Below are 13,530 nucleotides of genomic sequence, written 5' to 3' on the forward strand. Positions count from 1 at the left end.
CCAAGTGTCTTGATTTCTTTTTCTTTCTTTCTTTTTTAAACGGGGGCGTTCTTTCAGTGAGAAGCTAGCTGATGCAATGTGTTGTTTGACAGTAGTGAGCAGTGACTATTAGGACTGGGCTTGGCAGTTGTCCTGATCAATCAGACTAAAGACTTGGGCGCCAAATGTAACTGAAAAACGGCAAACCTTGTTAAGCAATCAAAGGGTACATGCAAGCTTCCAAGGGAAGGAGGATGATAAAGCTAAGTACAGAGAAGCATAACTGAGAGGGGAGGGGAGTCCCATTATCACATTGGAGGCCTAAAACTAAATGAGCCCCAAGACAAGAAAGGAAAATAAGAAACTTGGCCATGACAGCTAATTCAGCCTCTTTTTCCAAAACAACTTCATCAAAATCAGCTTTGAAATCCTGGACACCATAACTGTGACAGAAGCAAGAGGAAATGCTTTGCATAGTCCATGGAAAATTATTTGCTTCACCTTATCAGCTCATAACTAAAGATATCCGAGTGGCACTAATGTTTTCTCGGAAAATAAATACAAATAAATATATAACAACAAGCTATGGGCACCGACGAATTCTTAGTGAGTGTTTTCTGGTCTTGTTACAGAACGTTTAGGGTCATGGACCCTATAATCTTCTATACTAAACCTGAAAACAAGCTGAAGATTTGAAGGCACATTTATTGTCCTTTTCTGTATATATACTGTCATTCTTTGGTGTCTAAAATGATGCAGACAAATTAATGTTGGACGAGCATGGCCTCCAACTCTTTTTTCCTCGCACCATGTTTCAGTTTCTCTAGAGCAACCAGTCCGACTTGCCTAACTCTTTCTCTGGACAATCCTATCCTGTATAGTTGACATGATAACATAGTCATTAATCAAATCAAGTGCGTGAAAATATTAGATAAATGCAAGAAACAAACTGAATATACTATAGAAGCAGTCGAGCACACATTTTGTTTTTGTTTTTGTTTGTGTGTGTGTGTTTTTGATCCATCTTTTAGATGCGTAAGTTTGACACCAACCCAACTTTTGTTTACCATTCAGATACCCCAGGTACTTAACCTCCTTACCCGTACTTTTCAATAGACAGATGGCAGCAATGAGCATGACTGCCATTCAGGCTGTCATCTGATTATTCTGATTTTAGGACAGTCGGACCTCATTGGTGTTCTAATCGACCAGAAAAACACTGCCAACTTCATTTTACCTTTCTTGTGACTAGTCTGTCCATTATCTTAAGCACTTGTTTGGACTTACCGTTTGCTAATGTCCTCCCATGTAAGACATTCATTATCCAGGCCATAGTAAAGCCGTATGATCTCACGCTCCCGCTCCCCAAGCATCAAATTTATGAGCTTGTTTACTTCATCCTGCAAATATATCATCATCGAGAGTGGGAGGTCATGAGTTTGACTCTCGCTATCGATTACTAGTTGCATAATTCCAAATACACACACACACATGTATACTGTCATGATACACGAATGATGAGGCAAATTTGTTTTATTTTATATTTATTTTTCTGAAGATCAAACTAATTTGGCTTTTCTTCCAGTAAACTGTTATGTTTGAACCTACTTCCTTGTAATTAGGACAACAGTTCTACACATTAGTTCAGACCAATCCATATATTGCTTACCTTGAGTGCCAACTCATCCAACCCATGCCATGGGATGTTCTCGTGGCGATTATCAGCAATATACTGTAACAAAAATGATAAGGGAAGACATTAATTAAAGATAGAAGATGGCAAGCAAGGTAATAAAATTTAACGGAATTGCAGAGAGTTGAAGTCAGCACTCACACTATGATGAGTTTCTCCTGGAAGGCCATTCAAAGAGGGGAATGCATCTCTATCAAGCGAAAAAACTTTACTGATTGCCTACGCATTATGAAATTGTATGGTGAGTATAAGAGAACAACAGAGAAATCGATGAAACAGAAGCAATAAAACATTTAGTACCTCAGTAGCATTTCTAACTTTCTTTTTGGACATATTCAGGCTCTCTGCGATACTCTGAAAAGTGTAATGACAGAAATACATGTCAGGCAAGAATAAAATGACAAATGGATCATATCATTTTGATATGTATATAAATAAAGAAAAATGAGGTTTGTGATTGCTGGTATCAGCATCTCCACATATACTTTAGTGCACAGACTAATTGCTTTCTGATGATAACCGAAAATAAAGAAATAAACTTACATCAATAGATGGAGTTATTCCTTTCTCTTCCAATCTAACTTTTGCATTTCTGATTAACCCTAACCTCTCATGCAAATGTGTAGGCAGTCTTAAGGTTCTGGAATTTTCAACCAGTGCTCTTGAAACACCCTGCAATGTAAGGAAAATGTAAACCAGAGTTAGTCTTGTCAAAAAACCAATCTTTCACCATAGTTGAAATGTATTGCTACTTACTAAGTTGTTAACCAGTTAAATAGATAAGAGTGTTCCAACCTGACGTATCCACCAGTAAACATAAGTAGAAATTTTGAACCCCTTTGATGCATCAAATTTTTCAATCCCGCGTAGTAGTCCAATTAAGCCACCCTGTAATGAGCTTCTTCATATTAGATTCGAATAATATTTGCGTCTTAGTTATTGTTTTGTCAGACATAATATTGGCCTCTCATGTTTAAAGTGAACTAAAACAGAATATCACCTGGATAAGGTCAGCCATTTCAGCACCCATGTTATCATATCTTTGAGCAATGGACATGACCAGACGAACATTGCTCATTGTCAGCTTCTCTCTTGCCAAAGAACATTGGATTAACTTTGACTGTAGTTCAGTGCGGGATATCCTCAGTGAAGTTGCGAGTTGTTCAACAGACGGCTCACAACCCAATTTCTCCTTCAATCTGGAAATAAATAATACTAGGATTAGAATTAAGGAATAAGAAGTTCCATAACTGGGAAGTTTGTAAGTGTTTTGTGAAACAGTATATTAAAGTGGGAAAGGGTATATAGCTTGACAATTGAATTAATGTTTCAGAAATGTGATCACTCTAAATTTATATTGGACATTGAGCTATTTAAGAGAAAGATATATAACCTTGATTTATGCTCCTCCACTGAAAGCCCGATTTTGATTTTCTTTGATAACCGTACGACCTCAGTGTGAGTCAGCAAATGATCACTCGTAACACCCTTCACATAACCGCTTGTACGATTCTGCAGCAGCGACGGACTAATAGTTGCTCTGCAATACTTATTGGTGCTAGGTTGTAACTCAGAAGTATTTTTGCTGAAAGCTTTCCTCTTAGTACTCATCCTCCTCTGCCGAGCAGAGACACCAGAACAAGTTACAGGTATCTTGTTATCAGTTATTTTTCTAGTCGACAGTTTTTTCTCAAAGGAAAGATTCCACTGCTTTTCCAGCAAAGACTTCTGTAGCAGAAGAAGGGCCTCCACTGAATATTCAAGATCGGAGCTTTCCTCTTCCAAGTCGGTGTATTCCTCAAGCAATTGATGTGTGGTTGATGAAGGAGCAGAGGCAGTATCTGCATGCTCTTGCAATGCCCTGATGGACTGTTCATGATGTCTATTAGACGATGGAAATCTGGAATTACTGTATTTGGAAGATGACTTTCTGGCAGTGACAACATTCTTGGTTGAAGACAATTGACAATTTACGAAGCCGTGATCATTGAGATAAAAGAGCTTATCTGTGATATCTGAATAAGACAAGGAAGAACTTAAGAGACGCTTCCCCGTACTACTAAGCCCAACAACAGCAGCAGCTGTGGCCATCATATGGCGTCTTGTTGAGTGCACTTGACAATAATCATATAGATATATAACACCTTCTGACCCTGAATCTCTTATTTCACCCAAGGTGGGTCACCAACATCTGCCAACCAACAACACAATTCAGATTTCAATTGCAAAAAGATGAACTACAAGATAGAAGAAGCGGAAATGAAAGTAGTACAAGGAAATTCAAATCCTTCCATCCAAGCAACCGGATTAGAAAGGAAAGTGAGCAGTAACAATCGCAGGCGCCATATGAAACAGTTGAAGGCTCATGAAAAGCATATATACAGAGATAAAAGAACTGGGAAGAAGCCAGGAGTTCAAATTGCTCCCCAACACACATACATGCATACATAAATGGAACTGTGACTCTGGGAAGATGATGAACATCAGAACACGTCAGACTGGTAAGGAGAAGAGTACCTGAAGAAGAATCAGTGGGCGCGCTCTGGGAAGAGGAGAATGTTGTTAGTTGTTACGATTAGTTTAGCAGAACAAGAACAGAATGACGTTGAACACAATGTGTGAGTCAGAGTGGTGCAACCAAATTGAAAATGGGAAAAACGAATGGTTTTTGTTTCTTTTAATTTTTATTTACAATAATATACTTATCATCTTTTTTGGCTCTGATAACTTCATCTTTTTCTTTTTAAATATAAAGGATGAAAATAAAATAAAAATCAGAGATGTATACAAGATATGGAATGAAGTGAAACCATTGGTTGGAAGAGATTGGGTCCAGCTTTGTGTGGCTTCCAAGCCTGTCATTTTTGTCTAGAGACAACTTCTTCTATAATATCACATAGGCAGCTTCCCTTCTTTTCTGTCCTTCACTTGATTTTATTCATCTCCAACACTTTTGTAATTTGCATTTTTTTTTTTCTGTTGTATTGGTCTTAATCTGCACATTCTCAATGGAGAAAGAATTTCAAGGGCAGAAAATTTTTTACAAACAGATAATTAAATATACTCTGATTTACAACAATTTTGAAGATTTGGCTGGGGAACACGAATAAGCAAATTCATAAACCTCAGCTCCTTGATAATAAATTATGATAATAAATAAAACCAGTAATATACTACTCAGCATTCAAACTAGATGGTTTGTCAACCTGAATCTCTCTCTCTCTCTCTCATTATTTTCTAAACAAAAGGAAGAGAAAAGATAATGTACATGGCAAATTCTGGACTCCATTCATCATTTCACACGAACCCAACCATTTCATTTCAGCAGCTGCAATCTTATATCAGTAATCAAGTTAAATTCCTTCAAACACATCTAAAGCAATTTTCAGAATCACCACGTCTAATCTAAAATCTGGCATTGGATAAACAGGAAAGGAAAGCCATTCACAAACACAATAATAGTTGCACGCAACATAACAAGAACACATATTCATTAACCACAAACTATATTTTGCAAGCACATTGTTCTTGCCAACTCTCAGAATCTGAATCTGATCTTTGACAGTGAAAGCACATTGTTCTTGCCAACTCTCAGAATCTGAATCTGATCTTTGACAGTGAAAAAAAAAAAAAAAAATTCCAACATCAGATAATCCGTCCATAGTCCTTTCTACCACGTGATGCAGGTGGAACGCTAATGACCGGATGACTGGCTCTACGCCCTACAATAGAGTGCCACAATTAGTTTGACGAATGACAGCCCCCACCCTAATTCAAACCCCAATTTCCTAAAAAGACATTTTATGAAAGTTTTTTTTTTTCTTAATAAAGGGAAATTGAGGTAGCATTTGCTTATGATGTTGGTCAGAGAGTACCCCATGAAGTGCCGTTGCTGAATGAGCTATTTCCTGGAGAATGTGGGCCTCCAGAGTTAATATTGGGAGGAGGGGGCTGCACCTTCATATGATTCCAATCATTACCCCGAGAATTGCTCGGTCTTCCGTGATTGAACCGCTGAGATTGCTGGCCCAAACGGCTTGGAGAATTTTGAGATATATGAGGCATGAAATGAGAAGGATTTGACAAACGCACATAACCAGCCAGTGGTTCACCAGTTGCACGGATACCCACTTCTGCATGTGAGAATGATTGAATTGGGCCACTTTGTCTGAAACAGATCGTACACAACAAAATCAAAATCAGGAGAAAATGGTACACAATGTAATCAAATTCAATTCCAAAAGACAGCAAAGGTGTCAATAATAAGGTTCTGAGAGTAACTCTACGGCAAAGAGTCAAGTACCAAAATCCTCCAATCTTAATTGCAGAAGTACAAACCATAATATTTAGAAAGGGAGCATTTGAGTATATTTGTGCACATACATCCACAAGCTTTTTGAGTTTACCTAAGATTACATTTGCTATCTGCACTGTACTTTCAGACATTATATAGTTGAGGAACAAAAGAATTCTTTTGCAGATTGATTAAGGTGTGGAATATACATGCAAACATATAATTAATTCTCTGTTTAGGAACAGAAGACCTGCTCAGATGATCTCTAAGTTTGATAATGATACAACTTACCTGTGTAAGGAAACACCCGAGCTTGTACTTGACAAGCTGCTGAATTTTCCAACCCCACCTAATGTTTCTGCTGAATTAAGATGCATGCCATTGCTGAACTCAGTAGTAAGACAGTTTGTATCCGAACCATCTTCTTGCAGAAGAAGTTCATCACTGGAATGAGAATAGAAACACAAAAGAATGAGAATGAACATCAGAATTTTAAACAAGCCAAGCTACATTTAACAAGTAAACAAGCTGCTTTGTCGGTGAGCTGTGACTTATTGGTTGGTTAGCCTAACTGACACCGTAGTGGTCATGGGTTCAAATCTCACTGACATATGTAAGAGTAGGGTGGGTTAAGGGATTTTAATTAACAAAAAAAACAAGTAAACAAGCTGCTTCAGATTGGATCAACCCCAGTCCCCAGGTGAGGAAGTGCATTGAATAGTTGACATGAAATTGGCATGAAACTTAAATATTCTTGAAACATAGTGTGCACCCATGATCATGTTTGATCAGCCAGCTGAGAATGTCTCCAGTTGAGACATAAAGGCTAAAACAACGGTGCCCCACCCTGATGCACGCCTCAACAACTATCTTACTCTCAGACCTTGGAGAAGTGAGAGATATAGCATTGCTTGAGCAATTAAAGGTTGGGGGATTTTATAGGCAACGAGGAAAGGAAAAACAACTGAATTTTCTTTGAAATTTGAAACAATATTTAGAAGCATGCAAACATGATTAATACCTAAATCCTGACTGCAACCATTCATAAATGACGATGAAGTATGTGACACAATTACATAAAAATTAGCATATATTTGAGTAGTAATTGAAAGGTATTGCCTGATTATACCTATAATTGGGATCCCAATCCCCAGGATCAGGCAACGAAAGCCTAGCTTCTGGATTTTCATGAGCCACTCCTGTGGTCTTTGGGATATTGGAACCAACCTTGAAGGAGCCTGGCATGTTTGGAGTGGCTAAGTAGCCAGCAGAACTTCCACTGCCTCCCCGCTGCTGTTTCCAGCTTCCTGCACTAGAACTTAGAGGCAGATGTGATGGGGAACCACCAATTACTTGAGAATTCCCCTCAGCTTTGCCAGAACTTATGCTATCAGTGGGTTGCCCTTGCCAATGTGAAGACGAACTCTCCTGAGTTTGAGAACCTCCAGGATATCCCCAACTTTTTCTTCTATTGAACTGACTAACTGCAGCCATCTTTCCTAAAGGTGATCCATGACAACTGCCTCTTGCTGGAGAAGTTGGACCATAATGTCCTGGGGAGCCAGCAGAAACTTGACCGTAGGAACTTGGTGGAGTAAATTGTGAAGGACTAGTGCCTAGGGGCAGCGGAGCAAAACTTCCTGCTGAAGGGCTCATACCAAGTCCATTTCCATGTGAATATGGGATAATCCTCCGTCTTGCATCAGGACTATTTCCAAGCATAGATGCATTGCCTTGAGCATGCATGTTCATCCCAGACGGACCAACAGGTGAATAATAAGCAAACATATTGCCAGTATCTCCATAGCTTCCATAGCTGCTTCCAAGTCCAGTACCATCATTATAACTGCCATGGCTTCCTACGCTACCATAGCTATTAGGATGTGCATATGGCGGCACCACCTGAAAATGTGGGCTGCTATGCATGGAGACCATGTTTCTGCCTGGAATCTGCACAAGGGAAAACATTGCTATAGTAAAAATAGGTTAAAGATGTGCACAACCAAAAAGTTAAAAAATGGCATATTGAGCTGCTTACATTAGGAGAGAGACCAGCAGCAAACCAATGCCCACCACCAGGATGATGATCTACCCTTATGTTTTGAGCAACAGACTAAGAGAAGAGAAGAGCGCAACAAGGGGATAAACCATGAAGAAGGGAAAAAGAAGATAGACATAGTTAGTATTAACTCCTGCATGATTAAAATGCAGCAATAACCAACTACTATAACCAAGTCCTTGTAACAAGACATAACAAATGTATACAAATTAAACTGGATCAACCCTACACACAATTGATGCATCAACTAAAAATATACTGAACACCTATACATTTGATATGTGAATCTGGCTCAAAAACTCTCTCACACTGTTGATTAATTTTGTAATGTTTCCAAAGCTAAAAGTGTAAGCTCATCAGAATATATGCAAGTTCATCCATGGGTCCACTTACCATGCGAGGAGTCTCTGATGGAGGTTGATAAGGGCAAGTAAAAGGTTCCCCCGTAACAAAAGGGTGTTTTGAAGCCTGTAGGTACAAGTATAACTCAGAATCTTTCTATGTAATTATTACAAAATTCATCAAAATTCGAGAAGTGGTGAAAATTTAACAACCTGAAAAGGTGACCAGCGTTTTGAAGGATCAAACTCAACAAGGCCCCTCAAAAAATCAACCAAAGCTAATCGTATCTGACTTTCTGTGACATTTTATACCATACAGCAGCCATTAGCAACTTCATTAAACACAGTCAACAAAACTGTTCGGTTGAATAAATTAATAGCATTGACCAAACCTTTAACCATGTCTTCCTTAGGCAAGTTCTTCCGATATGGATACTTTGTAACAATTTCTTCAAGGTTCATATGTTTAAAATACTCCTTCCCAATTGTTGGTCTTTTCAATTCTCTCTGAACAGAGAAATCAACATAAGACCTAAGCCGAAAACATACAACAAAAAATATTCAACTAATTCAAGTATACAACTAAAACTGTCAATGATTCCAGTCATTCCACCAATTGTAAAATACTAGATCTTTTTTTTTTTTTCAAATATCACATTTTTCCCCCTAATATTCTATAATTTGGCACTTACAGCTTCATATTCTTCCTCTGTTAAAGCTTGATAAGAACTGTTTCCAGTTGCAGAAAATTCTCCATTCTCCATACTGTGCACACTCCGAATGCACTTAAAGAACTTGCTTGTGTTTTTAGCCTCCTTAAGTACAAAATCAGGGGGTTGCCCTCTACAATATTACACAAGAAGTTGTTTGAAACAATTAAACAAAAAGCAAAGGACTATCTTCTCAAAATAATTAATCTAAGAATGAAAACTAATGAACAAAAAAAAAAAAGTGCTATATCCACCACAAGTTATCAAATGACATCCACAAACAGCATTTACTCCCCTCCATATATCCAGTTAGGTGGTTACTATAATAATTTAGTTTTCCTATACAGAAAAAAAGGGCATACCCAAGTATTTCAATCATTCTCCTTAAAAGGTCAAATTCTGAAGCTCCTGGAAATAAAGGCAATCCCAGAAACAATTCCGCAACTATGCATCCAAAGGACCACATATCGATTGCAGTAGTATATCTGTACGGGTTAAGGGCCACCTAATAGGATGAAATAAAAGCAAAGGATCTGAATCATAACTTAAATCTGCAGATAAAACCATTATTCATGGCGTTCAAAAGTGCAAACTTTAGAAATTTTTAGTAAAATTGCAGCCCCCAAAACAAAGGCTAGATAGTACTACTGCAGCTCAGATGCTCATATCGTCGTATTTGGCTTTTTATTTGAATAAAAAGCAGTTTATTTCCAGAAAACAAAACAAAACAAAAATAAAGAAGAAAAGATACTCGTATCATTTGTAGACAGCAGAGCCGTAGCACCTCCAGAAGTTGTTCAGTGGGGCTAGATAACCACTGATTGCATGCTAATGTGATAGTAACAGGCTTACACTCTTATTTTCTTTAAAAGGCTTGCAGAGTTGCTTCTTTTATAAGAAAAATATCTGCATGCAGATCAACTTTTACTTCAAAACAAAAGTAAACTGAGAATTTCCCAGACCTCAGAAACCATAGCCAAGTTTTTGGTGGTTTGGTTAAAGTATCACCCAATCTGAAGAGCTGTTAGGCCACCTTTTGTTCTGTTGTAAGTCATGTTTTGATTGAGATTTTCTCCTTACTTACCAAAAATGAGAATTAAAGAGGAACACAACCTCGATCTCAAGCGGTAGTATAGTCATTCCAATAATTTCAACCTAAAGTGGGGTCAGAATGATTGAATTCTAACCAAGATAGAAATAATTGAAGGAACCAATAAAAAATTAAAAACAAAAGAGACGATATAGTAAAAAAGTACAAAGCTTTCACTTCAAGGATACTGATATCCAAGCAGGACTTCAGGAGACCTATAGTAACGACTCTGCAGAACAAATGAAAAGTATGCAACTGTAAGACCTTCTTCCGCACATAAAGAATTTAATAGGCATAGGATAAGCATTATGCAATAAAACAAACCTGAATGTAGGAGTAAACAGTTCGATCTTCCATGCATGCAGACCCAAAGTCAATAATTTTAATTTCTGCTGGCTTAACACTGTTGATTTCAAGGGACAATCTTCAATCTCAACTCGATACAATCACTCAGATAGGTAAAGTTTATCAAAAAAATAAGTAACTTGCCTTGTGCATAAAAGAATGTTTTCAGGCTTCAAGTCACAGTGAATTATCCCAGCATCCTTTAACAGGGCTAACCCATGTAGAATCTATTTACATCGTATATTAGAATGAAAAACAGAAGTGTTGAGATATAAAGTCATTATCAACAAACAAAAAGGTCCAAATTCAATTCCAAGAAAGAAGTCTCATACTTGTTTAGAGAACAATTGCACAATGGTCAAGGACAGCCCCCTGAAATGATTTATCTTGATAAGCTCATACCTGTATAAATGCAAAAACGTCAGCCCCAGCAGGGATAAAATAAAACCAACTATGACTAATTAAGGATAAAATGGCGGGAGATAAAAAATAGAGAGCCTAAATCACAATTAAAGAGATGGTGTGACTCACAGATTAGTATCAAGCAGTTCAAAAGAAATGCACAAATGACGATGATATACAAAGTAATCATAAATGCGAACAATGTGATGCTTGTCCTCGGGATCATATTTCTTGTTTAACTGCAAAAGAAATATTAAGTCAAACAGTACACAGACATGCTATACTAAATAATTAATTAAATGCTTAATTAAATAACAACAACAACAAGAATAATAATAATAATGATGATGATGATAGACAGCATTACCGTTGTCAAAATGGATACTTCAACCAGTGCCTGTTGATAGTATGCTGGTTGATTTTTAATAATCTTCACAGCAACAAAACTATTAGTCTCTGGAACCCAGCATTTAGCAACCTGGCCAAATGTCCCATGACCAAGAACATCTTTGACAATGTATCTGCAGAAATAAAGAGAAAGTTGAACGTATTAAAGTTCTAAGCTAAATTGATGGTAGGAAACTGTGGACAAGAACAAAATTATAGCATAGATTTGTAATAAAAATTCATATCTCCGGTATTCTTTTCATAACGTATATATATATTCTCATTTCCAACTTTCCGTTGACGTTTGTGAGACATGAAAAACTTGACAAAGTTACAGGCAAACAGAGTAAATAACGAATTTGATGCAAAGTGAAGTATCACCATGCTAATTTGTGAACTTAAAGCATCCGAAACTTGAGTTAACTAAAAAGGGACTATAAGCTGTATATTGAACATGTTCCACAAAGCGCCTAAAGACATACTATCAAGACAAAATACAGACAATAACAAACCTTTGTTGCGATTCTAAATTGACCAAGACAAAGTTTACAGTCAGAATAAGATCTGAGTTAACATTATCGTGGCCTTCATTGAGTACTCCAATTGATGGGCTGGTCAAATATCTCTTTGGATTGAGTTCCTCAGAATACTTAAACTGTGGATTGCAGATTCGGTATGTTTCAACTATGTCCTTTGTTAATCTTGCCACAAACTGCATAACAGATGCCGTGCATCAGTACAAAATCTGCTTGAATTATTCAACACTACGTCCATGTATAAAGAATGAGATGTAGTGAGATAAACACGCTGTATATCGAGTTATGAAACGATATGCTCCAAATTTTCAGTTGAAGAATATTGCACATAAAGTATCAAGCTAGGTAATTGAATGGAAAAAGAATATGAGATGCATCCACAAGGATAATGCATATACTCAGGAAGTAGCAGAATGCAGAGGTTATGCTCATTAAGTTACTGTATAACAGACCTACATAATTATAGAAAGAGTCCAACAAGTAATTGTACACATAAAGCAGCCTGATTTATTCGCAACAACATCACTTGGTGGCTGCACTTACATGAACCCAGAAAATTAAATTTCTCGGAGCAATTTTACCGACAGTTGCAATCAAGAAAAAGTAACGAATGTAATTGAAGAATCAGGAGGGATAAGTTTGAATAAAGCCTGATGCAGTCTCAAGTTGAGTATCAAACTCAAGCAAGGCAAGAATTTGCAAGGTAAGGTCACAAATTCTGCAGCAAAGCATGACATTTGCTACTACTTAATCCTTTGAATGAGACTCGTATAAAAGAGAGATATGAAGAAAGGGGGACTCACCGGTCTTCTGATAAGGCGTGAAGGTTGGGACTTGATGGAGGCAACATCAGGCTGCGTGGAATATGAAGTAAAGAGAAGCTGGCTGGGACGCCAGGAAGAGGAGGCAGAAGAAGAAGAAGAAGGGGGGCTGAGGTCATCCATGGTCCAAAACCCAAAAGCAAGCTAGTCTAATGCCTCCATTAAATTAAATAAAATTAAATTGAAGGAAGAAGAAAGGAGGATGGAGCGAGCTGCTGGATGCTCCAATTAAGCCCAGGAAACCCACCAGCCGATTCCAATCCCATCCTTCATCTCTCAATCCCGCAGCATTACGGCACCATCAGCAGCAGGAGATCGGTCGAACATATGATTGATTGATTGATTGATTGATTAGTAGTGATCCAGTATGATTGATTAGTAGCAAGCAAGCAGCTCTTATGCTGTGATGATGATCCACCGGAAACGAAAGAAGAAGAGAGAGAGAGAGAGAGAGCGAGCGACGAGAAACTGCGATTTGGGGCTTAATACATACAGGGGAGAAGAACCAATTAGGAATTGTGTTATGTGAGGGACAAGCCACGGGTCACCGTCTTTCTTCCTCCGATTGCAGTATTTAATTTTTCTTTTCCCTTTTTTAGTTTCTACTCTCTTCACATAGTAAAACAGTAAAAGGGAAATAAAACACATTTCTGTCTTCTTTTTCTATGTCCATTCTGTAATTTATTAAAAACTCACACACCTTATATGACCTTAAAATTATCAGTTAAACATTTTAACTAACCAAGTCATCATATCTCTTCTGTAATTCAATTTATCCTAGAGTCGTATACTCTCTCATTCACCGGAGGTATCATGTGAATGAATGAAGCATTACGCCTAAACTAACGCTTGGATCGTACTAGATTCAAGCAA

General features: G+C 37.6%; 2 protein-coding genes across 2 annotated transcripts; both read right to left on the reverse strand.

Moving 5' to 3' along the window:
• Positions 1 to 445: 445 nt before the first annotated feature.
• On the reverse strand, positions 446 to 3,763 carry LOC101313064 (RNA polymerase sigma factor sigA-like). Its single transcript, XM_004307787.1, has 9 exons — positions 3,066 to 3,763; positions 2,673 to 2,871; positions 2,468 to 2,560; positions 2,216 to 2,344; positions 1,973 to 2,026; positions 1,814 to 1,891; positions 1,649 to 1,711; positions 1,267 to 1,379; positions 446 to 852 (listed from the first exon to the last, which is right to left on the reverse strand). The coding sequence occupies exons 1-9, from the start codon at positions 3,761 to 3,763 to the stop codon at positions 744 to 746; spliced, it is 1,536 nt and encodes a 511-aa protein (XP_004307835.1). The 3' UTR covers positions 446 to 743.
• Positions 3,764 to 4,741: 978 nt separating this feature from the next.
• On the reverse strand, positions 4,742 to 13,137 carry LOC101313357. Its single transcript, XM_004307788.1, has 18 exons — positions 12,640 to 13,137; positions 11,813 to 12,012; positions 11,281 to 11,434; positions 11,043 to 11,152; positions 10,844 to 10,913; positions 10,656 to 10,738; positions 10,491 to 10,569; positions 10,355 to 10,395; positions 9,439 to 9,561; positions 9,059 to 9,209; positions 8,759 to 8,873; positions 8,580 to 8,662; positions 8,419 to 8,493; positions 8,005 to 8,079; positions 7,096 to 7,916; positions 6,258 to 6,410; positions 5,548 to 5,840; positions 4,742 to 5,394 (listed from the first exon to the last, which is right to left on the reverse strand). The coding sequence occupies exons 1-18, from the start codon at positions 12,778 to 12,780 to the stop codon at positions 5,318 to 5,320; spliced, it is 2,844 nt and encodes a 947-aa protein (XP_004307836.1). The 5' UTR covers positions 12,781 to 13,137; the 3' UTR covers positions 4,742 to 5,317.
• Positions 13,138 to 13,530: the final 393 nt, after the last annotated feature.

Source organism: Fragaria vesca, linkage group LG7 (assembly GCF_000184155.1).
Source record: "Fragaria vesca subsp. vesca linkage group LG7, FraVesHawaii_1.0, whole genome shotgun sequence".
NCBI classification, from domain to species: Eukaryota; Viridiplantae; Streptophyta; class Magnoliopsida; order Rosales; family Rosaceae; genus Fragaria; species Fragaria vesca.